A 25,664-nucleotide genomic window follows, 5' to 3' on the forward strand; every position below is an offset into this window, starting at 1 on the left:
ACGCCAAGACGGCCGCGGCTGAAACAAAGGAAAAGAGACCCTGTGCTTTGGACACAGTGCCCCAGTCCTTGGGAAAACAGCCTGGCTCGCCAGCAGCCATCCCGCTCCCGAGAGAGCTCTCCGCTCTCATCTCATCACATTTTCCGTTGTCCTTCAAGGGGGGGGGCGGGGCGGGGGGGAGGAGCTGTGCGCGTGGAATCAAGCGCTACCCACTCATCAAGGCGAGGCACAATCCACTGGGGAGTTCTCCTGCAGAATCCTCCCGACTCCCAGAGGGGATTGTGCAAGAGAACCTCCTGTGGGACAATGTCTCATAAATTCTCTCTGCCTGCCTTCTGCTCTGCCGCTCTCAATGGGGCCCAAAGCCAGGGTGTCTCTTGGGCTCAGACTGCAAGCTCCGGGGTGCACCTAGAGGCATGAATTTTGCTTTGCAAATAAGTAAATCGGGGCACCGGGGAGAGGGTCGTGTTGAAGCAGCCTCCAAACAACATGCAGGAAGCTGACCTCGGGGGCGGAGGCACGTGGCAAGCATTCGGGACAACACAACCCAGCTCTGGAGCGGAGGCAGGAGGGCCCTTCCGCCTCTCCCACAGGGCGCAGCAGCGTGGAACACGGCTCCTGGGCAGTCATACGACGCCGCAGCATAAGAGTGGGGCTAAACATCCTCCAGCCGCATCAACAGGGTCTCCCTTCAGCCCCTCCCAAAGAAAAAAGTGGCTTAATCACAGCTCCATAAAAAAAATATATATAAAGGTTGGGAGACCTCAGCCCAGTGCATGTGTTTTAAGTAAAACGCATATGAACAGTAAAAACAAAATTAAAATCATCGTATTTTCTTGCAAATATTTACTCCAAAATATGTACATCAGTGTCTTAACAGAAGTCCAAAACATTTAAGTTCAATAAAAACAAACCTCAACGAGTCCAATATCACTTTTCTAAAAGATTCAGGTACAGGATTTGAATTACGCTTGTTAATACTTAAAAAGCAAACTACTACTATTAAATCACGGTATGTAACTTCCTTACCTGTCTGTCTACGTTGGAAAATGAACTTTCATGCCAGCCCCCACCCACCCAACTTCCTTTCTGTTTGATTCCCATAAATTCAGACTACAAACATGTCAATACCTGACTTCAACGCTTCCTAGTCTGGTTTTTGCCTTGCTTTGCTAACCATTTGCACCTTCCCAGTTCCGGTCCTGGGTTCCTTCCAGCTGGTTCTGGGGCTTCAGGTCCTGCTGCCAATAGAGGTAAATAAAAACTGTAACAATCTCAAGAAGACACAAGCCCTCGCGGGCCCGCTCTCCTACAAGCAGTGTGTCAGGATTCCACCCAGACTGCACCCTGGGAAAGCCCCCCAATAGATTTAAACTTTTTTTAAAAAATCACTTTCACTGAAAGTTTAAAGTTAGCTTATTATCTTGTAAGATCACACCAATCCAGAGGTGCCAGAGCTTCGGAAAGTCCTCTCCACATGGTTTGATGATTGCGACAGAGACGCAACATGCAAACAAGGTTTCACATTTTCCCAAGGGACATGGGGTGTGGGGGGGGATGGGGGGGGAGGAGAGACATGCTCCTGACAGAGCACAGCCACTCAAGTACTAAAATCAAAGTGATTCCTAAATGGATCTTATTCAGAATAACGTTTGTAGCAGCTCTTCCTCCTTTGGGCCTGGCAGGTGAGACGGCCGGCAGGCTCACGGCTGGCGGCTCTTGGCTCTCAGATGACCCGTGGATCTGACTCGTCCCGGACCAAGTCCACCGGGGTGGAGGTGGGGGACCATCAGCCACAGCTTAGCCCCCTGCCAGGGTGGCTGCCTTCAGCTCGCTTCATCGCTGCCTCCTCCTTCTGCCGTCCCTCCCGAAGCCGCATCCGGGACAGGGCTGCCTTCTCTGGAGGAAGCTCCTTCGGTCTGTTCGGCCTCCGCCCCGGTCCCTACGGCCGCCGCGGCCCCTTTCTGAAGAATCTCCGTCGCTTCGTGCTCCAGCACCTCCGAGGGGGTCAGGGGCTCCAGATGGACGCTGCCTTGCTCACTCGTGTCGGAGTTTGCCGAGACCGATTCCCCGTTCCTGCTCAGAAACTGCTCAAAGCTGACGTCTTCGTCGGAGGTCGGGTCTGTGTTGACCACCTTCACGTCCACCAGCTCTCCTTCCTCTGAAGGAGACTTCCCGGCCTGGACCTCCGAAGCAGCCTCCTCCGAAGTTCGGCAGGAGGCTTCCCCATCACCTCCCGGCCCGGAGGAGTTCCCCGCCCCAGCAGGATCCCCCTCCAGGGCTGCCTTCTCACGGCTCGGGCTCCCAGCCGGACCCGCCTGAAGCCCCGGCCTGGGGCCATCCTCTACAGAGGGTGCGGGGGGGCTTCCTTCACACGCCTGGGTTCCATGATTTCCAAGCTGGCCCCGTGTTGTTTCTTCCGAAGGGTCATCTGGACAGCCCTGGGCTCCTGAAAGGGAGGGCTCCTCTGGGCTTGAGGCAGGGGACGCTTCTCCACCCTCGGCAGCCAGTGAGGCTTCCTCCGCCTCGCTTTCCAGGGCACCCCCATCTCCTTCTCTGGCAGCATCTGCAGGGACGGCTGCGCAAGGGGAAGAAACCCGAAGGGAGGGCGTTTCTGGAGCGGAAGGCGGCAAGGGTTCTTCTCCACCCTCAGCAGCGGGGAAAGCCTCCCCTCGGTTGGCCAGGCTGTCCACCTCGCCGTCGCTTTCGGCTGGGTCTGCAGGGCTCCCGGAGGTGCTTGGGGGATGCCCTAAAGTGGCGCTTCTTTCCGGAGCTGAAGGGGGAGTCCTTTCTATGCACTCAGTCGCCAGACCGTCACCGCCTGGAGCTATAAGGCAGCTGGCAGCATCATCTTGGCCACCGTCCACTTTATCCTCTGAGCCACCAGAGGGTCCTGGACTGGAGGTGTCTCCCAGAACTGAAAGGGGGGCATTTCCTTCACACTCCGCTGCGAGACCCCCCTGTTCCTGATCCGCCAGATAACCCGCACTGCCTTCTTTGGCGGCACCCCCAGGGTCCTCTGAGCGGGCAGAGGGTCCTGAACGAGAGGCGCCTGCCAGGCCTGAAGGAGAAATCTTTTCTTCCCACTCCTTTCTTTGACTTGCTGTGTCTTCGGCAGGGGCCTCTCCCGCAGAGCCTTCTGAGCAGGGATGGGCCTCCACCGGAGAGGAATCTTCCTCCATGGGTAGAGCGGCGTTTTCTTCCCCTTCCGCTGCTATCAGGCCACCCTCGGTTTTATTCCCAAGGCCGGCAGCACCTCCTTCTTCCGCACCACTGCCTTGAGAGCAGCCTTGGGGCCCTGGGCTAGAGACCTCCTCAGAGACTGGCGACAGCTCTTCTTCCCCCTTCGAAATGGAAGCCCCTTCGCTGGGGGGAACCCCAAGGGCCCCTCTCGCCTCTTCTTCCACAGGCTCGGCAGCGTCTGTGGCACAAACCAGAGGCCCGGGTGCAAAACTGTCTCCTTCCAGGGGCGATTTAGGTTCTGCACTTTCAAGAAGCCAAGCAGCCTCATCACTCGGCTTCCCCAAAGGATCCTTGTTTTCCGCTTCTACCCCATTGTCTATCCGAGCACTGAAGAGAAGGCAAAACAAGCAACTTATTATTTTACTGCCACGCAACATTCTTGTCTGCTTGAAAATAGGTAAGAAAATCTCCATATCTCTGTGTATGGGCCTTTTGTTGTGAGGGGGAACCCCCCAAAGATGACGACCACCCCCGGTTGCAAAAGCGAGCCTTCAGAGGTTGGTGCAGAAGCTCCCTGCCGTTGGCTTCTGCCCACTCGTTCCCCCCCCTCCCCGCCCTGCTGCTGAAGCTTCGCTCAGAGTCCTCCGAAAGAGAGCACCCCACGCGACAACCTTTTAGGGCAGAGATACGGTAGGAGCAGCTCAGCCAACGGCCAAAGCCCCTCACGGAAGCCCTGAGCTCACCAGGGAAGAGACAGCCCGGCCCTTGCCAGTTACCTTTTGGAGACGGAGGCCCCTTCCTGCTCTCCGGGAGTGCTGCGCCGTGAACATTTCTGCAAGAGAAAGCGTCCTGTTTGCCGGTGCCCTCTCCCAAGCGGCTGCCCAGCTGTCTTGACTGTGACTGCTCGTGAAAAATGGGCATGGGGTGCTCTCCTTTTATTGGATTACAACTCCCAGAATCCTGCCCAGCCAGGAGGGCTGCTCCCTGGGCACGCCCGTCTCCCACGCTCCGCCGGGGATGTGATGTTACTTCATGCAGATGGAAGACGAGGGACGACCCCAGATCCCACTGCTCTGGAGACCTGAGGAACTCCCGACCCCAGGAAGCAGACCCACAGCAAGGAGCCCCTCCAAACCTCCTCCACCCACAACAGCAGGTGGGGGGCTTCCTCCCCCCACCCCCACCCAAAACGACAGCCCCCCCCAGCCCAAGTAGCCCCTCCTCCTCAGAGCTGCTGCCACTATGAAAAGGGCCCTTCTGCGGTGGCGGCGGCAGCTTCTATCCCCTGTCCGTCTGCCCAAAGGGAAGATGTGGACTCGTTTTTAAAAAAAAGGGGGGGGGGAAAGACGACTCTTACCTGGGATTTTCCATCACTTTCATTATTCAACAACACACCGCTGGATTGGCTAAGGAATGAAACGATATACATTATTATTGATATATGGCCTATTTTCCACATACAAAAGTATACCAAAATGTATTCTAAATGTCAAACGATCAGTTGCTGTCGTCCTCCATTCTCAATGGAAGAAAAGATTCAGCTGCTGATTTCACGACATCTTTAGTTACTCGTTCCTTCAAGCTCAGCTGTGGGACTCCCTGCCACTGGAGCTTCTTTGACCACCTCTGTTTAAACTGTACAGTATTACGTTATTTTATTTTTTTCAATTTATATGCCGCCCACACTACCCAGAGGTCTCTGGGCGGCTTACAATAATTAAAATTCAATACAGTAAAAGATAAAATAATTAAAATACAATTAAAATACAATTAAAATTGCCATCAGACCCACAGCTAATATTATTTCAATTAAAAGCCTTCTGGAACAGGAAGGTTTTGACCTGGTGCCGAAATGTCATCAGCGTCGGCGCCAGACGAATCTCAGTTGGGAGGGCATTTCATAGTCTGGGGGCAGCTGCCGAAAAGGCCCTTTGCCTACCTCCTTAAGGGACGGCTCTTTCAAAAGGGCCCCCTGGCTAGATCTTAACTGCCGGGTAGGTTCATATGGTTATGGCACCAGTGTTCCAGCTGGATTTTAGAAATCCACATTTAGGAACTTTCAGAGGCCCCCTCAGGGTTCGAATGTGGTTTGCCATTAAATTGGGGGTTGAAAGTTCCTGTTCGAGAAAGGCAAGTCCAAAGCCCCCCCCCCTCGAGCCTTGTGGGGAAATCAGGTTGATTCTCTGGGTTCTGGCCCTTCGGCAGATTAAGTTTCAAAACTGGGATTGGCATTTTCAGTCACGAGTGTAGCTGAACATTTTTCCCTACACTAAATTAAGCATCAATGGCCTTCTAAGGCAGAATCAAAGAGTCCAAACAGCCCACCTCGCAGGCGGAAACCATCTTTAGGGAAGACTTACTCAGGAAGGGCAGCAGCAGTGACAGCACGGGAGTCCAAGGGAACTGGAATGAAAAAGACGAGGAGTCCATCATGTGAAACGTAACGGGCAGGAGACGGGGCCAGCGCTGACTGCCATGTCAGACAAACCGAGGGACCTACCGTTTTCCGCAACAATCTGGCAGGTATGAGTGTCATTGTCATTCAAGTGGGCAGCCATCTTATCCACGCCAGAGGCGTCGGTTAGGAAGTCGCAGTTAAGACAAACCACTGTGGTCCCCCTAGGAGGCAAGGGAGGAATAGAGAAGCCAGCCAGGTGAGTGCAGGTCAGTCACGAGGGCCAAACATTCTTCCTGCCTACAGGTCCGCGCGTCCAGTACAGCCAAATGTGCACAGCGATACGACGACTGATGTGAAACTCATCAACTCAGAGGCAGCCGACTTCCAGCCACTTTTTAAGTCAGAGTGCAAGGATGCTCTTGCAGGGATGTTTCCCACAGCGCATGCGCACAAGGGGAGGCAGCGCTTCTCCTTGCTCAGCAAAGTCCCCGGGGCCCTCTTGGACAAGGCCTGCCTTGCTCTGCCAGGAGCAGTGGAGCAGTGTACACACAGAGAGATATACACAAAATTGTGAGTTTCCCAACCAGAGTTTCAGGTAGCTAACAGAGGTCAGATGAAATCAAGACAATCTGCACAAATTTTAAATCCAGCTCAGCCATCAGTGGGGCTGTACGTTCCAGATAAAGAGGCCAGGAGGCTAGTCCTCCTGAATCATTGGCTGTCCAGCCAGCAAAAACACAGAAGCTCAAAGACAGAAACGAGAAAATGGTTACCTCAAGTTATCTGAATGAGTCTTGTAAATCCAAAATCTTTTAGTCTGACGTGCGCTATGGAAACTGAAAGGAAACCACGATAGCTTACACAGAGATCCTGAAGAAAGGAACCTTTCCTCCCGTCCAATTCCGCAGGAAGGGAGAAGAGGCCCGCGGCCCTCCTGGAGATGCCTTACCTCATCATATGATTCACATAGGCTTTGCTGCAGCTGGTGCTGTATCTGCATAAGCTGCAGCGGACGTAGGCAGGGAAGTGGCTCGCAAACGTCCTGATATCGGAGTAACACTCGATGCACTTCTGAATATCAGGGCACCTGAGGCAGGCAAATCTCCGGATCAGTATCATGAGGGAAACGTTAGAAAGGCTCATTTCAAAACCACCCTTTCCTTCCCCTAAAACTGCCTTTGCTGAAACCCCTGGGCTTTGTAAAGCCAGCTTTAGTGTCTTCTCTGTCAATCCTGCTCAAAGGGGGGGAGGGGCTGACGTCAGGAAGCAGCCTTGCAGGGGAACTGCCCGGGGGGCAAGTGGGGAGCCACACGCCCACCACAAGGTGCCTGCGCTCCTCCGAAGGCAGAGGACCGTGGCACTGGCCTCCCCCTGCACCTGCGCAGGGCCATTCCTAAGCACGCCATATGCCACCACCACCCCCGGTGAGCCAGCGCGGAGACGCTGGGGGCTTCAAAACAGCTCCCCTGTCCATCCTGCCCCCCTGCCTCAAGCCCCTGCAAGAACCTCCTGCCTCTGGCTGATCAGGTTTGGGAGCGGAAAGGGAGGGGAATGCCAGGCCAGCTGCTGCATCCTTAGGAGCCCCCCACCCCCCCCGCGTGCACTTTATTCTTGTCCAGGAGGAGACCCGACAGGAAGATCCTGCACAGATTAAAAACACCACCGGCAGGGCCCAACCCACCCGCCTGGAGCCACCACTCGAGTTCTCTCAATTTTTCAAATCTCTCCCATGCACCTCTCCGAACTGCACGCTGTGGGGAGACTAACCGGAGGTTATTTAATGCTGTATTTGCAATTTGTTGTTCTTGTTGCTGCTCCCGCTGCTGCTGCTGCTGCTGCTGCCGCTGCTGCTGCTCCCCACGCTCTGCTTCTTCTGAAGGCTCAGCGGCTTCAATTTGACTTGGCTTTGTTTGCGCTTCCTTTGTAGAAACTCTTGGTGCTTGTCGTTTTGGCCACAGGGGACAGCGCGGAAGGCGGAGGCGTTTGCATACACGGCGCGCGCGGCCGTGGCTGTAGGAGGAAGGGACCCTACGGACGCCCGGATGGTCACCTGCGAAGGGGGCACCTCGTCAGCTCTCCATCTTTCCCCACCCACACGAAAGCACGCCCATCCGACCGCCCCGACTGTTATGGATGGGCAAGTACCACGACGGAGGAACCGGTGGACGGCACCAGACAGCAGCGCCCGGGGCGGTCTACCGTCTGCGCCCTGGCCGAGTGTCGTAGCGACAAAGCCAGCGCTCCTCCGACACCAGCTGACGTCTGCACCCCGCAAGGCATAAGCACGCTTGGCGTGCTCAGGTAGCCACTGCCTCTTCACACACACACACATCTCCACACATCAGCAGCAAGCATCTGGCACAGGCATTCAGTCAATCAGGCTGGCCTCCCCCCCCCCCCCCGCCAGGAGTCTCTCTCTCTGACCTCTGAGGTCCACGGGAAACCTCACCCTCTGGCGGAACAAACGAGACGCCTTCCCATCAGGTCCCCTGCAGGCTGTTTCGAGTCCGGCTTCACAGGCCATCCCAGACCAGATGCTGCCGGGGGGGGGGGGGGCTGGAACTTCTGCCGAGCCTCTAGGGACCACGCCGCCTCAGCCCTTCCTTTCCCCCTCTTTCTTGCGTCTGCACTGAGACTTTGGAGCACATCCTCTGCCCTGTGGAGCTCCTGGAATCATCCTAAGGAGCCCACCTGGGTCAAGCCCCACCGTGGCCTCTGTCAGGGAGCAAGTGTCCCAAGCAACAGCAATCCAACCGCCAGGAGGAGCCTCAAGCCTGGCAAACCGGCTCTCGGAGCAGATGCTTTCCAACCCACCTTTGCAGAGCTGAGAAAAGGCCCATCCAGGATGACGGCTGCCAGCTGGAGGATGTGTTGTTTGTTTTTACCGAAAAAGTAATGGGCAGGATTTCCTTCTGCTGGATCTCACAGCTTCCACCAGGGAACACCCCGCCCCCCCACCCACATCTCCCCTGGGCCAGGCCTCTTGGTGCCCTTGTGCCCAGGAGCGGGAAAGGAAGAAAAAGCCACGACCAGCAGGGGACCAAGGCACCAGGGCTGAGCCTCGGCCAACCTTTCCAAGACCAGGTCTTTAGCTATGGTCACCAGCACGTCCGGGAAACAGAGCTTGACCGGCCAGCCCTGTGCACCAGCAGGTCTCCAGCAGCCAGAGATGGGAGGGCCTCTTTACTGCAGGCCCAGCCCACGTTTGCTGACTGTTCACTTCCAGCTGCTCTCCAATCAATGCCAGAAGAGGCTTGAGACTTACTTTGGTTCCCGGAGGCAACCCTTCCAACTGAGGAGGTTTCTTAAAAGTCCGATGGTGCTGAGATTTATGATCCATTTTTTCTTTGCATGTCAAGAACTGGAGTCTACATTTGGTACACCGATGCACTCCTTTTTTCTTTAAAACAAAAATGTAAAACAACAATGAACTCAAATTCTCATGGCAGAAGGAAAACAGATTTCAGATAAAATGACATCTAATTAATGGTGCCATCCATGCACACAGAACATATTTATGTGTGCAAAAGAAAATGCCAGACCATGCAAAAGCTGTGGAAACCCCCCCACACACACACACACACCTGGTCACAGGTAATATAAGGATTAACTGGCACCTGCTTATCAGGATTAGGATACAAAAAGAAAAGACAAGAGGACGCCTTTTGGGGACATCTTCTTGCCCACAGCTGACAAGCCAAGGAGGACAGATCCTTACCTGATGTCTCATGAAATGGTGCATGTAGGGTGCCCCAATTTTAATAACTTTAAGGCAAAAGGGGCAGAGCAAGTTTTTCGTGTTTTCGTGAACTGCTCTGAAGTGTTTCTCCACATCTGAAAACGCTGACGATCTGTAACTGCACACCTAGACGTGAGGGATAGGGAGAGAACGGCTCATAGCGGCTCATAGCGACACTGAGAGGCGAGGGCCCTCTGACCCAGCCACGGATGAAGAAGCGCACACAGAGACCTACCTGGCAGACGTAAGGCATCTCCCCAGGCTTGTGGTTGTCCTTCATGTGCTGCAGAAGAACCTGCTCTGTTTCAAATGACAGTTCACATATTTTGCATATGGCTAGAAAAGAACAGAAACCAGAGCTGAACTTTTAGAAAAGAACGTGCCTTGTGCAATCTTTGTGGTGAGGCGACAACCGCTCAGTCACCATTTTATAATGACCCACTGGCGGAGGTGGCGGCTGGAAGTTCAGATTAAGAAAGCAAGACAAACCCTCCTCCAAGTCCTTTCGACAGGTTCCCTTGACTGAATTTGGTTCCACATGGATTCCAGCCACCCTCTGCCTCACTTTCAAATCCCCATGAATGCATCGGGAAGGGAAGGTGCAGAGAGCCCCCCAAGCCCGCTCACATCTTGTTTACTATGGGAGGGTATGAATCCGATGGCCAGAGGAGGGAGACGGAGTTCCCAGAACATCCTCTCTGCGGGTCAATTTGCTCTCCCTCCCTCTCTCCCCCTCTGCAGTCCAGCCCTCCACCCACACGGACCGGATGCCACTTAGTGTAAACAGGACAACCACGTTTTCGCTTTGCAAAGGCTCTGCTGGTCCTCCTTGTCTTCCCTCCCCTCTTCCTTCTGCCTATCACAGAAAAACCACTTTATGAAAGAGATCTTCTCCACACACATTTCCTTCCCTGGCTCAAAAAAGCAGGCTCTTTGATTTTGCTTTTTGAAGTTCCTCGTGCAGCCATCCATGCAAGCTCTGTGAGGAAGGTGTGGAGCTGCCTCTTACACTCTTGAGGGAATTTCACCAGGATCCTAGGAACGTGAGCGTGCATCCTCTGGCCGTCGAAACGCAACTCCCAAGCCCTTTTCGTGTCCCGTTTCAAGAGTGTTGGGCCGGACAGTCTTTCCTGGGAAATCCTGGCCCAAAGGGGCAGACTTTCCCCACAGAACAGGACTGTTAGAAACAGTAATAGTAATAGTAATACTTACTTGAGGACTCGTGCGGAGTGTGGGTGCTCTCGATGTGGCACTGGAGCTGGAAGGGGGTCGGGAACTGCCGGTAACAGTGCTGGCAGGTGGTGTGGCTTTCCCAGCTCTCACTGTTCTGTTTCTCCAGCTCTAGGTGATGCTTCATGTGGTTCATAAACCTGAGAAAAGAGCCCACGGGTCTGGCTCAGGCACACCGAGATCCAGCCCAATCCACTCCTCTGGAGCCAATGGGACAAGGTGAGCGGCAGCTGCTGCCGGGGGGGAAGGGGGGGAAGGGGGACAGGATGCCCAACGAAGGCCCACTGACGGGTTCCCGGTGGCAAATCTGGCCAGTCAACTCCTCTCCCACAGGGGGAAGAGGGGGAACAGGCCCCCTTTCACTACCCCCCCCCCATTTCAGAATGATAACCACCAACTGGATTTTACAGGTTATGAACAGAGAGCGGAAAAATGACGCGAGGTCTGGATACTGGTCAGTACGACGAGAGTGTCCCCCCTACCCACCCCCGCTTCCGGCCATGGAAAAACCCTTCTCCAAACTGAAATTGGAGGGCGGGGGGAGGAGCCCTTTTGCGAAGCGGAGGCTTCAAGAAACAAAATGGAGCGAGGAGCACGCTTCGGAGGGGAAGCCACAGCTCCCCACCTCGGACCTTTTGTGGATTGACCCTGAACCCTTTTTCCAGGAGAGCCTTTACCTGAGGTTGCTCTTGAGGAGCTTCATACAGCTGGCACATTTGTAGGTGGTGTGAGTCTTCTGCTCCTGGCGGACCAGCTGGACGTTCCCCTCGTGCTTGCCGTAATAGAAGTCGTTAACCAGCATGATCAGCTTCCCTGATTCTGCTTCAGCCATTTTTGCTGGTGTCCCCGAACAGTCCATCTGGGGTCCACCCAGAAAGGCAGGCACCATGTCTGGGCAGCAGTACTGAAAGAGAAGCCCCTTGAAAGGACAGCAACAACACAGCCTCCTCCCATAAAGTTAACTCTCCAGAACCAGGCAGAAATTCTCTGCTAACTCCCCCCCCCCCCCCCAATCTCTGGCATTTGCGCACAGAGCAGCTCGCTAAAGAAGAGAAGAGGCAGACAAGCAAGCAGGCAGGTGTGTTAGGAAGCAGAAGGGCCACATATGTCAAAGAGCTGATCCCTAAGCAAACACCCAGGAACCATAGCAGCTTGTTACTTAAATTCATAATTATGCCTAGTGTAAGTCCCAATGAGAGTCTCTAATTCCCCAAACAATCAATTATTAAAAAGAAAAGTTTAGCTAACTATGCATTATGTAACAATGACAGTGAAATCAACATTGACTTCTAGAACTGTGTATGTTAAAAGAGAAGATAAAATATGAAGAGCACTAAAAGGTTTAGGGCCTCGATGCTTGGCGGAACGCTTACTCCCACCCAGTTCTACCCGTGTCACCCGAGCGAGTCAGGAGGTGAGGCTGAGGAGCCTGACGCCGAGGGAGGCCCGGAAGGAAAAGACAAGAAACCGGGCCTTCTCGGCGGTGGCTCCTCGCCTCTGGAACAACTTACCTCCTGACATTCGCGCAGCTCCCTCGCTGGGTATTTTCAAGAAACAACTGAAAACATGGATGTTTAGGCAGGCCTTCCCCCTTTCTACCTAATACCTTCTTTTTCTGTTATAATATATCCCGTTTCTCGCCATCTTTGGGAAAAAAAATTATTCTATCTTTTAATTTATGTAAATTATTATTTGTGATGTGGTTTGTTATATGTTTATTTTTTAAGTGCATGTTGTAAGCCGCCTAGAGTGGTCACAACTGACTAGATAGGCGGGGTATAAATTAAATAAATAAATAAATAAATAAATAAATAAATAAATAAATAAATAAATAAATAAATAAATAAATAAGAAAGTGCTCAAGGAAAAAAGACAGCAAATTTCAGGGATACAGAATTCTGCACTTTGATGAAACACTCCAGGATATATTTTTTTTCTGACTGTGTACTAAATCAGTGGTTCTCAAACTTGGGTCCCCAAATGTCCTTGGACTGCAACTCCCAGAAATCCTGGTCAGCAGCGCAAGTGATGAAGGCTTCTGGGAACTGCAGTCCAAGAATATCGGGGGAACCCAGGCTGAGAACCACGGCGTGCACAGCTGAGCTTGTATTTTCTGCAAAAAATCTCCTCATTCATAAAAACATACTACTGCTAGAAAGAGAAGCATGTGAGTGATAGAGAAAACTAGGCCTGGGAACATTTTAAAATATTATTTACACAAGGCAAACAGCAAGATACCTTTAAAAACATAGATGCAAGTACAAATCACATGGCAGGAAAATCAGTGACCCCCTTTTTCCTGGCAGTGCAGCTTTTGTTTTCAAAGGAAGAGATCATTCAAAGGACCACCATGAAGAAACCACAGCACAAGTACCAAGGGCTGAAGCACAACAAATCCAATGTTTCATTGTCTCTAAAGGCACCCACATTTATGATGTTTCTCATTTACAAGTGTATCTCGTTACCTCTGCAAAGACACCTACATACCTTTATGTGGTTTTTTAATGGCTCCAGAAGATTGAAATGAATATTACATTTTGGACACGCTTGCGGGAAAGGTGCTCCATTTTTAATGCTGCTTGATGTGGTGCCTTTTTTTGGGGGGGGGGGAAAGAGACATATCATTATCTGATGGGCAACAGCTCACCCCCATCCTTTCAAAGGTACACATTTGTAACTGGCCGCTCGAGCAACCATGGCCAAGAGGTTCACCAACAAAAGTGGTCTCTCACAAGTAACACCGTAAGAGAATATTTCAAAAGCCCTTCTGGGCAATCTATCGGCATGCAGAGCCTCTAAGATCACTCACCACAGACTTTTTTTTTAAAAAAAAACACCTCCAGCTGAGCAAGGAAAACAGAGGAGTGTGTTCCTGTGTACATATATATATATATATATATATGCACATATATACACATACACACACATATACATATATGTGTATGTATATGTGTGTCTATATAGTGTATATATATATAGTATATAGACACACATATACATACATATATACATACATATACACACACACACACACACATATATATATGCATGCATGTATGTATGTATATACGTACGTATATGTGTGCATATATGTGTGTGTATAGCCTCTGCCGTGCAACTTGCTTTAGAGCAGGTGTTCCTTTAGTTATGGCTTTTAATTCATCTGTCTGATATTCCGCCGTTCCTCCTGGGAGCAGAAGGCAGTGCCTAGGAACACTGGGGTGGGGTGGGGTGGGGGGAGGTGGTGGCCAGACTGAGAGCGCGCGACTTGCCCAAGGGGCCCTTCTGTGTGCTTCACAACCAAATGGGGGATCAGAGGCCAGGTCCTCCGAGGCCGATTCCAGCACTCTAAGCGTGACAGCACCGTAGCTCTTTCCGAGAGGATACCTGCACGCCGCCGCTTCCCATAAAACCACTTGCTACCTTCCTGTTACCTCTAGTGGCACAGGCTGGCCTTCTGGGAGAGTTGGTGGAAACAGCGAGCCTGCGGCTTACTAGCCATCCAGGCCAGAAGCGCAGAGAGAGACCACGACACACTCGTTCATGGTGCCAGAAAGCAGGTCTTATGCTTGGAACAAATAGTATTTTTGTCCAGGAAGGACGATACCTGTTGCCCTCCCAGCAGTGCTGGCTTGTCTCCTTTTTAATACCATACCCTCCCTAAACCACACAACACATCCTACCTTTCTGAAGCAAGGAGGGGTCACTGGAAGATTGAGCCAGAAGCAATCCAGGCGACTCACTCCCGGATCCTGTTTCGCTAGCCTTCGCCTTCTTGGGACTGACGCTGTTGGCTTCTGAAGTCGAAGGCCGCTTGGGCAAACCTGCAAGCATTTTAAGCAGTCAGCCCACACGCGTTGCTTAACATCTTCCTGCTAACTGCACTGGTACCTCCAAGCCCAGGCTAGTCATAGTATTTCCTCAAATGGCCCCCACAGAAGCATCACAGGCTAGAATGAGCATCTCTTCAGCAACCAAGAAGGAAAGTCCACCAGGTCCTCACAGGAAGGCGAAAGCGGCTGTGCCTTTCCTTGAGCCTGTTCCACACCCGTCAGCATCCTTCACCCCCCAAGAGGATGCTGGCAACAGCCACGAGGAGACGGGAACGCCCACGGGGGTATCCGTGACGCTGGGCCCTGCACTCTCTGTCCTCAAGCAGCCGGCCAGCCCTGCCTGCAGCCCTGCAAAGACTGTCTCTGAACAGTCTTGACCATCAAAATCCTGTGGCCACAATGTCATGCACTGTTGTTTAAATTGTTTTTTTCCTAAATCAAGAGGTTAATGAAATACATTGGCTTCTGGTGTGTGTGTGTGTGTTGTTGTTTTGAAAGCTCTAAGTTTTCTTTTCATTTCGGGATCAAACACCTCTTTTAACTGACAGGACACTTGTTAAATTCAAAAATGATAAAACAAAAATCCACCTAAACATGATCAGGGTGAGGCACTTTCTGGTGGTGAGAGCTGTTCCAACAGGGAAATAAATGGTCCACCTCAGCAGCCAGCAGCTCCTTCACAGCAAATTTGTTAAAAGACGTTGGATGGCCGTGGGGTGCTAAGGAGACCTGAGCGGTGGACTTCCCCTGCCCCGGCAGGAGGCTGGACTAGATGACCACTGGATACCTACCAGCTCTGGAATTACATGGTTTTTGGAAAATATCTTTAGACTCACTCGTTGTATTCACGGCCGGTCCGCTTTGGCATTGAGGTCCTCCCGAATTCTGCCTTGATCCGAAGGTTACGCCTGAGGTGTTACTTGGTGTACCCTGTGGAGAATTTACCCATTCAGTTTCAAATTAACTTGGAGAAGAAGAAGATCTTCTAATGCCAAAAGCTCTCTTTTCCAAATCCAAAATGAGCAAGAATAAATTCCTTGTTTGGCAGGGCCAGCATGTCAACCAGACAAGCCAGCCTCCTCGTTTGGGTGGAGAAATTCTTTCACATGCAGAAATTCATACTGCAAGACCCTCCTTGCCAGAAATGGGGTCCCTGACCTTCCTTGTGCAGCCCCTCCCCTGCTCCTCTGCGCTTATCGCTTCGCTACCTTTCCACCTCACTTTCCCTGCCATGAACTCAACGTCACAGCAGGGCTAGACGGTCTATGTAGCAAACCAGTATCAAACTGTGTCTCCCCTCCCCCCCCCACACACCACAGGAATCCACACAACCACCACCCTGCAAAGTAGGCCAGGCTGATACAAAGCGTGCAATTGACCCAACGCTCACTTTGTGCCTCGCTCACGGGTGAGCTCAACCCTCGCTTCCTACATCCCTGCCTAGGGCTCTTAACAACATTACAACAGCTCCCCTCTCTCTCAAAGAGGCTGCACACTTTTGCCCAGGACTTCCACCTCTCCAGCCGGACGGCCATCCAGAAGTGCTTAAAGATCTTTTGTTCCCTCACAAGACTTTTTCGCCTTTCTCCCTCACACGCCTACAGAGGCTGCCTGGAAGGCGGACACCGTGCCCCTGTCTTCCTGTCTTCAGATCCTTCCTTGCCGCCTATTGTTACCCCCGGCCACCTCCCCCCTTTTCTCACCCCACCCCAACTAAGCCAAAGGCAGCCCATCACTCTTTCCCAGCTACAAATCCTGGCTGCCACCATTTTATGATCATCAAAGGGCTTTTTATTTTTAAATCTACGGCAAAATCAGCAGGGAAGCACTTTAAGGCACGAACTGAGTTTGGTAAACAATTCAGGCCTACGACTGTATCAGTTGTTTGAACAGGTAGGATTCCTCTCACAACTTCACGGCACGCCTGACGGCCTTCACGCCGCATCTCTCGACACCCGCCGTACAGCTAACAAATGCCTTCTGGTTTATGCTCATTTCTGGGAATGTGAGGGGAATAGGTGAGCTCCAGATGTTCTCATGGGGCCCAGTCCGGTGGCCCAAAGGTAAAGGATCATAGGAGTCGTAGTTCAATGATAGCTGGAAGGCGACATGTTCCCCACCCCGGCTTGAACAGATAGTCAGCCATGAGGAACCTGCCGTGGGAACCTCTCCGCACAGAAGCCAAACAAAACCTCTCTTTGGAGTAACACAGAGAATGGACAAGATCTACCCGGTTGAACGTTACTGGCTGTGCCGTGACGGTAGCCACTGGCCTAGATGCCGACTGAGCCAGGACGGGGATGCTGAGGTTCCGGGAGAGAGACGGCGCCGTGGCAGGTCTGCCCACTGGCTGAGACAGGCCAGCGCTTGATTTGGCTGCCTCCTGAGGCGAGGGGCATCCTGACAGGGGTCTCTGCAGGACCTGGGCAGTTCCCGAAACGCTGCTGACCCTGGGCTGCGGCTGAACGGCCAGAGTGCTGGTTGCAGGTCTGGTGGTCGACTGGAACCCTGGAGAGACAGGCACGGCACCTGCCACACAGAATCACAGCAGAGGGAGCATGAGTGGGAGCACGGAAAGGGGTTCAGCCTGCAAGTCCCCTAAAAAGAAGGAAAATAAGCCGAATACCTCTCTTTGGGGCTCCGTTCTGCAATCCGACACGTGACGAACCGGGGTTGACTCTGTTCAATATATCTATTAAAAGAAGGGAAGTTGTTTCAAATTCACAAACTGTTTCTGCTAGAAATGAAGGAGAAGACAGAGAGACACACAGGAACACACGGGGACAACGCAAATAAATGAAGTATTTCCTTATGGCATATTTAGATCAACTCTTGAGCAAGCCTTCAAATGCTGGGCAATCTCCATTCTCCGGCAAGCGGCCAACCGACACCCCCGCCCCCCCCCCGATCATTCCCAGGAAAGAATTGAAGTCAATATACTGACTGAGGACAAGGGTCAACAGGCACGGCTTGGGGCATCCACAGCCATTCCTAAGCCACAGCAGAAGCTACAACATACAGCTGGGCAGATCTGCCTACGAGGGACATGCAGAAGCTCAGGAAGCGAGCTACGTGGCTTGAGGAACAAAGGCTGCCACGGCTCGTGTCACCTGCAGCTCAGTATGAACAACCATCTCAAATGCTCCTGCCACGGCCAGGACAGCCAGACTAACTCTGGGCAAGGGGCCTCCCCCCCCCCCGTCTTCTGTGGAACAAACCTGAAGAACCACTCAGGGCTTTAACTTATTCACATCCCAAGACTTGCTTTTTAAAAAAAAAAAAAATCAAGTTTGGGTAAGGGACCAATACTCTGCCTAGGCCTTTCTCTGCGACGAGCCACATCGAGGCATTTGTAAGGCAGAACTCCAAGAAAGGAGAATGATGGGATTTGTAGTTTTGAAGAAACTCCAAAATCCCATACACAAACGTTAACATTAGGGAAGGAAGGGTGTTGCCTTTAGGCACCTGCCTCGGTGGTGCCTCTGTCATGGAATTCTCCTACGGAAAACCCCAGGGGGCGGCTTCACGTCCTTCTCTAGCTGGAGGGAGAGGCACAGAACCCCCAGCTGTTTCCAGTGGACCAAGCACTCCTTTCCAGCCCTGAGCCCACCACCTGTGGAGTAGTTTGCTTTGCTCCAGAGCACGCTGGCATGCTGCAGAAAGGGTCCCAGTTCTGAAGCAAAGCCACAATTCCAGTCCCTCACGCTCCCTCCACCTACAGCCACATGCCCCCTTACAGGTACTGGTTGGTTTGGAGCTCAGGATCTCCCCGACAAAGATGGGCTCGTCATCGTCGTCGTCGTCATCCACTACGATCGGTTTTGATTTCTGCTGCCACGGCTCAAGCTCTTCCTCTTCGCATTCCATAAAAAGCTCTGCCATCGTCACTCTAGATAAAACAGAACAGCACGTGTGAAAGGGAGCAACGGCCACTGGTGGTTTATTAACAGGTCAAGACTCTGAACGTGTTTCACCCATAAAACTGCAACAGAGGCATTACGGGCAACAGGGATGCAGGAAGGGGCCGGGTGGATGTGGGCTGAGGGATTCTTGCAGTCTTCTACACCTGACAGGTAAGGTGAAGCTCAGCGTGTTGGTCCATCCAGCCATTCCAATGAATGATTCCTGCCGGCCTCATTTCCTTCTCCACCCCCCAGTTCTCGTGCAAGAGTCGTTCCTGACACCACTGCCCGAGACCCTTTTTCAGCTGGGGCTGCCGAGGGTTGATCCTACAACACTTTGGCACCTACAGTCACCTACTCCACACAAGGGAACTACAGTCCACCCTCTAACATTCGACCAGGAAAGAGGGCTTGGGACTGTGTTCAAAAGAGACCAGATCTCACGGATCTCACGGATTGCCTGCCCAGAATTATAGGCTCTCCTCAGATGGTCTCCTCCCGAGAAAGGGGCTGTTATGTGCCCCATGTTTCTTCCTACCAAACACTATAAAACCCATAACTTCCAAAAGGTCTTATCAACAGCCCTGTCCAGGGCTTCCTTTAATGAGTCAACCCAACTACTAATGACATTTCTGAAATTTTGAAACGTAATTTCAAGGAACAACTCCAGTTGGATTTCTATATTCTTCCTCCATAAAACGCATCAGGCTGTTTTATAAAAATGATTTTTAAATTTTTTTTTTAAAAAAAAAACATCTTGAGAGCCTTGCCCTCTTTTGTGCTGGCTCCTACAGGATGTTTCCAATCCCCTTTGTTTTTTTCAAACTTGCTCTGATCAGGCAAAGAATTCGGGGCTGCCCTCCCCTTGGAAAAGCGACCCCAGGAAACACCTGTGGGCACTTCCTCCCCCCCCCCGCCACTACTTATCTCTTCCCAGCTCTCCTATCATCTGTTGCTTTGTTGTTTCCTTCACCTCCTCTTTCCCCACCACAGATGCATCAGGTCTGTTAATTGTTATAGGGCTACTTCACAGTGGGCTCATTAAGATGCAGGTTCGTCAGTTTGCCAAGAATGATACTGACAGAACATAATCCAGCAAGATCAGTGACAAATCCTGAAAAATTCTGTATGGACCCAACCACAAGGACCTCAAACATATTTGTGGTTAAGAGAACAGCAAATACGGAATGACAAATGGGTCAAAATAGCCTGTTGAGCACACAACTAGGGACAGCATGACTGATATTCGGTAGAATAATTGGTGAGAAACTCACCAATGCAAGTCAGTATCAGCAAAAGTTTTAAAAAATAGCAATCAAAATCATACACAGATGGCACTTCTGCCTTAACAAGTTCACCCCCTACACAGTAATACATCACCAATATGCTCAAGGAAATGTGATCAAAAGGGTACACTGTTAATACCCATGTGGCTAAAATGCCCCAAAGTTAATGAATGCTGAAAAAAAGATGGTAACGACAATGGGGTGGGGGTGAGAAAATACCAACGGCTGTGGGTGAGCTATTATTATGGTCCACCTTTACTTGTTGATGAAAACTCCAGTTAATTGTCTATGAATTGATTTAGGTTGGCATCAGAACATCTTACAATAGCAAGATGCTGGAAGGATCTTGAGAAAGTTAACATCAATATGTGGCTGGACTTGATATGGGAAATCGCATTATTTTAGAAGCCGACACTGAGATGAAGGAGATACAGTATGTAGGCCACCTTTCTCCCCATGGCAGCTCACAATTAAAATCATACAATAATAACAAGTTTAAAATGGTAAAAGGAATTAGAAAACAATGCTCATTGCAACACGGCATAGCTTCATTATATTTGCAAATTCAGAAAAAACATCACATAGCAAATCAAGCAAATATTTAAGTCTGGAAAAATGACTTTTAAAGGAACCTTTACAAGATACGAGTTTTGCATCCTAGAACTGCTGAACTCCTTGCTTCACTGGACTGAAGACTGAAATATAAAACCACACGAGACAGTTTATTGTTCAAAGCTTAAACTTTGTTTACATTGTTGATAAACTTACTTATAAATTGTTGATAAACTTGCTTATAAATTAACTGTTTTGAAGATACAAAGAAACTGTGATAAGTTATAAAACAAAACAACTCTTTTTGAAAGGAAAATATATGTAAAAAAGAAACTAGAGAATAACATGTATAACTGCATACTTGTTTGTTCCTTTTAAATATCTGTATACTTATTACTTTACTTAACATTGTCTTTTAATGATGTAAGCTGCCTCCTTATAGTCATTGTTCTTAGCTTTAAATATTGCCTTTTAATGATATAAACCACTGCTGTATACTCATTGTTTTTAGCTTTAACTATTGTCTTTCAAAATTGTAAGCCATCTTGGGTTTTTAAAGGAGAAAGGCGGAGTAAAAATATTTTAATAAATAAAAACTTATATTTTAATGGGGAAAGTAACTGTATAATAACCTTTCTTTGGGAAAAAAAAACACAAAAAAACCCAGAACTCCCAAGGAGATCTGCGGAATGTAGCTATTGGAGCTGCCTATTTTTCCCCAACAATATGTAACATCCAGTAAAGCCATACTGAAAGTCTAGAAAGACGCCTCCAGATGATTTCATCAGGCCTGGGTGAGTAACATGTGGCATGTCTGTCTCAAGTGAAGCCCAAAGAGGACTGCAAGCTGGCCTGGACCAATCACTGCCCTGTCCACCTTCTCCTGAGAAGGGATCTCAAAGGGAGCATCTGCCACGCAGCCTCACCCAAAGCTTTAAATGTGCCATGGGATTCCATGAGTGAAGCACTCCCTGTGGGCAGAGGCAGCTTCAACGGTCCAGCACTCTTCCTCAACTGAGCCCTTCATGAAGGAGGCTGGGAACCAATCCTCCAACTGGTATCAGAGGCTCTAGAACTCGTCATCATATTCTACAATACGTACAGACCTGCTAGCAAATGGGCAGTAGCCTTTGATTAGCAGCAGTACTTTCCGGACTGTTTTCGAAAGGAATCCCACTAAAGGAGGACCAGAACCCACGTGGAGGAAGAGACCACGAAAGGCAGTGCCCACGAACTCTTTGCTCCAGCATCAGGTGCAGCTAAATTCTAGGCCCCGACTCAGAACATGCCCTTTAACCATTACAGCCCTCAGAGCTGGCTGCAGGTTATGCGGGGTCATCAAAGATGACAGACAACACCTTGGACTGTTTCAGTAACAACTGAGCTGTTGCGGCATCTTAAAGACTATGAGGTTTGTTCCAGTGTGAGTTTTCATGGATTACAGTCTATGACAATCTTCAGACACCTCAGGTTCTCAGAGGGAACATCTCCTACCTGTAGCCACCAAACCCTAAACCTATCACGCACGGCCCTCTCCTTGGGCTCTCTTGCCAAAGGACAGGAGGCAGGTATCTTTGCCACTGTGCCACCTCTATCCACAGGAGGCTCTCCCTGAAGAGGTCTGATTGAAATCTATGGGAAGTCAGAACCTCAGAAGAGACAAGACCCCCCCACTTCCCTCATTCACCGAACAGGTGTGCCCATTTTCAAGTGGGTCCTCAAAACTACAGTGCACTCTTGCTTTTTCCACATTTGTTATGGCACTGCAGCTTTCACAGAAATTCAGAGCAACCCCATATCCATGTAAAGTAGAAGTTACATCAAATAATCTTAACCAAGTCCAAGAAAAAGGGGTTGTTGTTACCTGCTATTAAGTCAGAACAGATTTAGTGAGCCTAATTAGGATGTTCAAGGTAGGTAAGATACTTAAGGAGTAGTTTTATCAGTTTCCATCCCCCTCAGTCAGTTTCCATGGGCAACTGAGGATCCATACCTTGTTCTCCAAAGTCTTAGTCCGTCACTCTATCCGCTACTACATCACACTGAGAACACCAAAAAATGGGTTAAGACCATTAAAAAAAATACTGGAGGGATGGACCCCAAACAGCAGCAGCAACTCTGGAGACTCAAGGCCTCAAGATTCCTAAGAGGAGAAGCTGTTCTCTTGTCCAGATCATGGGCTCTTCCCCACAAACGTGGCCTAGTTCAGGCAGACGTCCCACGACCGAATCAACCTTAATGTACTGGACTATAAAGGAACACTGCGCCTGCCTACTCCTTCTGTACTGAGGATGGGGTCCCGCAGGTCAGTCACCCCAGCGCTGAGGGCAGTGGCCTTAAAGTGGCTTAAAAGCAAACGGTGGTCCCTCCTTAATAGGATGCCTTTTGTCTCCCTCACCGCAGGCCAACAGCAAGAAATGGAAACCAGCGGGCGGGGGGGGTCATTCATCCATCCGCTGGCTTCCATGTGCTCCTCCTAGAACAAGTCTTCCGAGGCACTCCCGCTGGCCTAACGATCCAAGAGGATTCTGACCTGCGATGGGCAACATTTCCATCCTTTCTTCAACCTGTTTTGTCTCCACATCCGAAGCAGGACACGGTGTTTTAGTCCCCTGTGACAACCTAGGCTTGGGAGCAAGGTTTGTAGTGCGGCAGTTCCCACCCCCCCCCCCCGCGGAAGATCTCTTATAGGAAGCAGGCATTTAGGAAATCCAGAGCGTGTTCTCTATTACCATGCAAGGGGCCGGAAGAGAAGAGGAACCCTTGATCCGGGGCCCAAGCGGTGGCCATTCCTGGACAAGAGGCTGCTCCCCACCCACACAAAGGGGCCCACCGGCTGCTGAAGGCCTTGAAACTACCTTGAAGTAAGGCGCCGGGGGGGGGGGGGGGAGGAGAGAGACAGACGAAGTGGTGTGAGTGAGGGGGGGTCGAGCACTAGGAGGCGGGGGGGAGGGGGAGCACCTGGAAGGTTCCTCCTTGCCCCCCCCACCCGAGCCCGGTGTGCCCCTCCCCGCCGGGGTTGTGCCTCCCGCCCACTGAGCCTTCCCCCCCCCCCTCCCGAGTCGGTCCACGGCCTGTTTTCCTTCAGCAAGACAAGGCAGCCTCAGGGGGCCGAGGGTCCCGTCTCCTCAGGGGAGGGGGGAAGGGGGGGCTGCAGCCCAAGCCCTCACGTTCGGGGGGGGGGCGAGGAAGAGGGGATGGGAAAGGGACGCCGTCCTGGTTGTGAGGCGTGCTCCCCCCGCCCTGCCCTGCCCTGCCTTGCCCCCCCCCCCGGCTCTATCCGGCCTGGCCTGCCCCTGGAGGGCTCCCCCCCCCCCCCGAGGCTCTTGGGAGTTGGCGGGGCGCCGGGCCAGGCCCGGAAGGCCGTCCCCTCCTTCGGGCTGGCCGGGCCGCGGTCCCAGCCAAGATGGCGGCGGCGCCCGTCTCGTAGGCAACCGGCCCCCAAGCGAAGGCCCGGGCGGGGGCGGGCGGGAAAACCGGCAGGCCCGGCCTTGCCCGTGGCGTGGGGAGGGGGCGGCTTACCGTGGGGCGCCGGAGGGGAGGGGAGGCCCGCCAGGCGAGGAGGAGGGAGCTCGGCCTTCGCCGTCGTCGTGGTCGCTCCCGCTCCCGCTCCCGCCGCTTCCCCAGAAGGAGGAGGAGGAGGAGCGGAGGTGGGGGGGCGGGCGGGCGGGGGCGGCCGAGGGAGGGAGGGAAAGGGAGGGAAAGGAAGGAGGGCCGAGGCGGCGCGGAGAATGCCGGGAGAAGGAGGGGGCCGGGCCGGGGCGGGGGCGGGGCTTCCGCCCTCCCTCGGAGCCCCTCCCTCGGTGGGTGATGCGCGCGCGCGCGGGGCAGGGTTGAGAGAGAGAAAGAGAGAGAGAGCGCGCGAGGGAAGAGCGGGAAGGAGGGAGGGGCGTCCCTTCCGTGCACAGAGAGGGGGGGGAGATGCGGGGCCTTGCCAGGAGCTGCCCCAGGGCAGGATTGTGGGGGGGGGGGGACAGAGCTGGCTCCCTCCCACCCCGGACTGCCCACCCACGAGCGCGGGCGGGTGGGCGGCAGCACGTGCTGGGCGGTTCCCACGTGACCTTTAGGCAAGCATCCCCCCTCCCGGGAAGGGGTCGCTTGTGGGGAGGGGGGCTGCATGAGGGCAAGGGGGGGGCAACGTCGAAGCCCGTTCCTGACCGGCGCGATCAGAGCGGCCTTAAAATGCCCCCCCACCTTCCTTCTGACGGGACGAAGGCCGGGGGGGGGAGTAGGGAAGGGCCAGCTGAACCATCCTCGCCTTACTGGGGCGGGGGGGGGGGCGGGGGTGCCCCATTCAGAACAATCTCTCTTCCCCCCCCCCCCCCGTGGATGTGGTCGGAGGGTAGGACAAGAAGCTGGACCGTCTTCAGTCGGGAAGGGGCGCCTGCTCAGGGGAAAACCCTCAGCAACCTTTGCCTCCTTCCCCCTTTCCTTCCTTGGGCCTGGGAACCCTTTGCTCCTCGGGGGGGGGGGGGTCGTTTCTGCAAGGGCAGATGATGAGGGCTGTCCTAGGGCGAGCCTAGCCCCTCTTCCACAGCAAGGGGTCAGAGCCAGCCCTCCCGCTGCCCAAAATGCCCTTTCAGGGCTCCTGGCCAGGTCATGTCACCAGAACACAACTTGTGGACTGTGGGTGTATATGGGGGGGGCAGGGCGGGGGGGGGGAGCATTGGCTGCAATGTTGCCCTCGAGACAGGCCTGCCCTGCCTCTTGTCTGCACCGAGGGGTTCCAGGCAAGCTGGTTCTGGACATGGGTTTGGACGGAGGGAATGGAAATGTCAAGCTGAAACACAGAGATACCGATCCAGGTTCAACATCACTTGAAAATGTCATATTTGTTCATATTTCTTGTGCCCGCCTGTGAAGGCTATTCATATGCTTTTCTCCCATCCAGGATGACCCACCAGATCTGCCAGTTCTCAAAATTGGTTTTTCCAAAAGAACATGTTCCAGTCAGCGAAAAAGAGCTGATCTCTCTGACAGCGGGAGACAGGCTAATATTTTACTCCCTCGCCAACCGATAAGGGAGAAATGGCAGAAGCCGGTGCAAACGGAAAGGAGCATCATTTGTTTCTGGAGGCTCTTTTCCATTCAGAATTAATGCATTGGGGATGGGCTGCGACTTATTTTTGACAAGACACCACTTTTCTGGTTCTTCCAAAATAAAAAAAAAAGTTTTAAAAGGGAAAGAATGGAGCAGGTGGAGGAAAAGACCTGCTGACCCATTATTCACCTGCAGGAGTAGCCCAAAGGACTTCCGCTGTCCATTGACTTCCCCTCTCCTCATGGAAGAGGGAGGGAGGTCGTCGCCAGCAGGCAAATCTGACAGCAAAATCAGTGCTGGGTGAACTGGAAACGGGGCGGCGGGTGGGGGGGCGAGGAGTAGGCAAGGCAGGATCCCAGCTTCTGGCCACCAGGACTGTATGATTTGACCGTTAACCCTCGGTGGGGCTTGTGGTGATTGGGGGTATGGGGGTGGGAGCGGCTTATGTATTCTCATGATGAGGGGTCTAACCCTTTTTTGACACGTGGGTGGCTGGTTCT

At 52.3% G+C, this 25,664-nt stretch overlaps 1 protein-coding gene across 1 annotated transcript; it reads right to left on the bottom strand.

Annotated features, from left to right (window-relative positions):
- Nucleotides 1-829: 829 nt before the first annotated feature.
- ZNF280D (zinc finger protein 280D) lies at nucleotides 830-23,759 on the bottom strand. The gene is given in 22 exon segments (XM_072982106.2): nucleotides 830-3,570; nucleotides 3,960-4,015; nucleotides 4,541-4,589; nucleotides 5,544-5,586; nucleotides 5,684-5,802; nucleotides 6,355-6,417; nucleotides 6,531-6,668; nucleotides 7,349-7,382; nucleotides 7,385-7,631; nucleotides 8,847-8,981; nucleotides 9,300-9,446; nucleotides 9,556-9,656; nucleotides 10,533-10,690; nucleotides 11,228-11,454; nucleotides 13,038-13,141; nucleotides 14,234-14,374; nucleotides 15,220-15,313; nucleotides 16,614-16,912; nucleotides 17,010-17,075; nucleotides 18,121-18,272; nucleotides 20,210-20,266; nucleotides 23,646-23,759. Coding segments are annotated over 20 exon segments (4,110 nt in total). The 5' UTR covers nucleotides 18,266-18,272; nucleotides 20,210-20,266; nucleotides 23,646-23,759; the 3' UTR covers nucleotides 830-1,826.
- Between the last annotated feature and the right edge of the window lie 1,905 nt (nucleotides 23,760-25,664).

This window comes from Pogona vitticeps, chromosome 12 (genome assembly GCF_051106095.1).
Source record: "Pogona vitticeps strain Pit_001003342236 chromosome 12, PviZW2.1, whole genome shotgun sequence".
In the NCBI taxonomy this organism is placed as follows: Eukaryota; Metazoa; Chordata; class Lepidosauria; order Squamata; family Agamidae; genus Pogona; species Pogona vitticeps.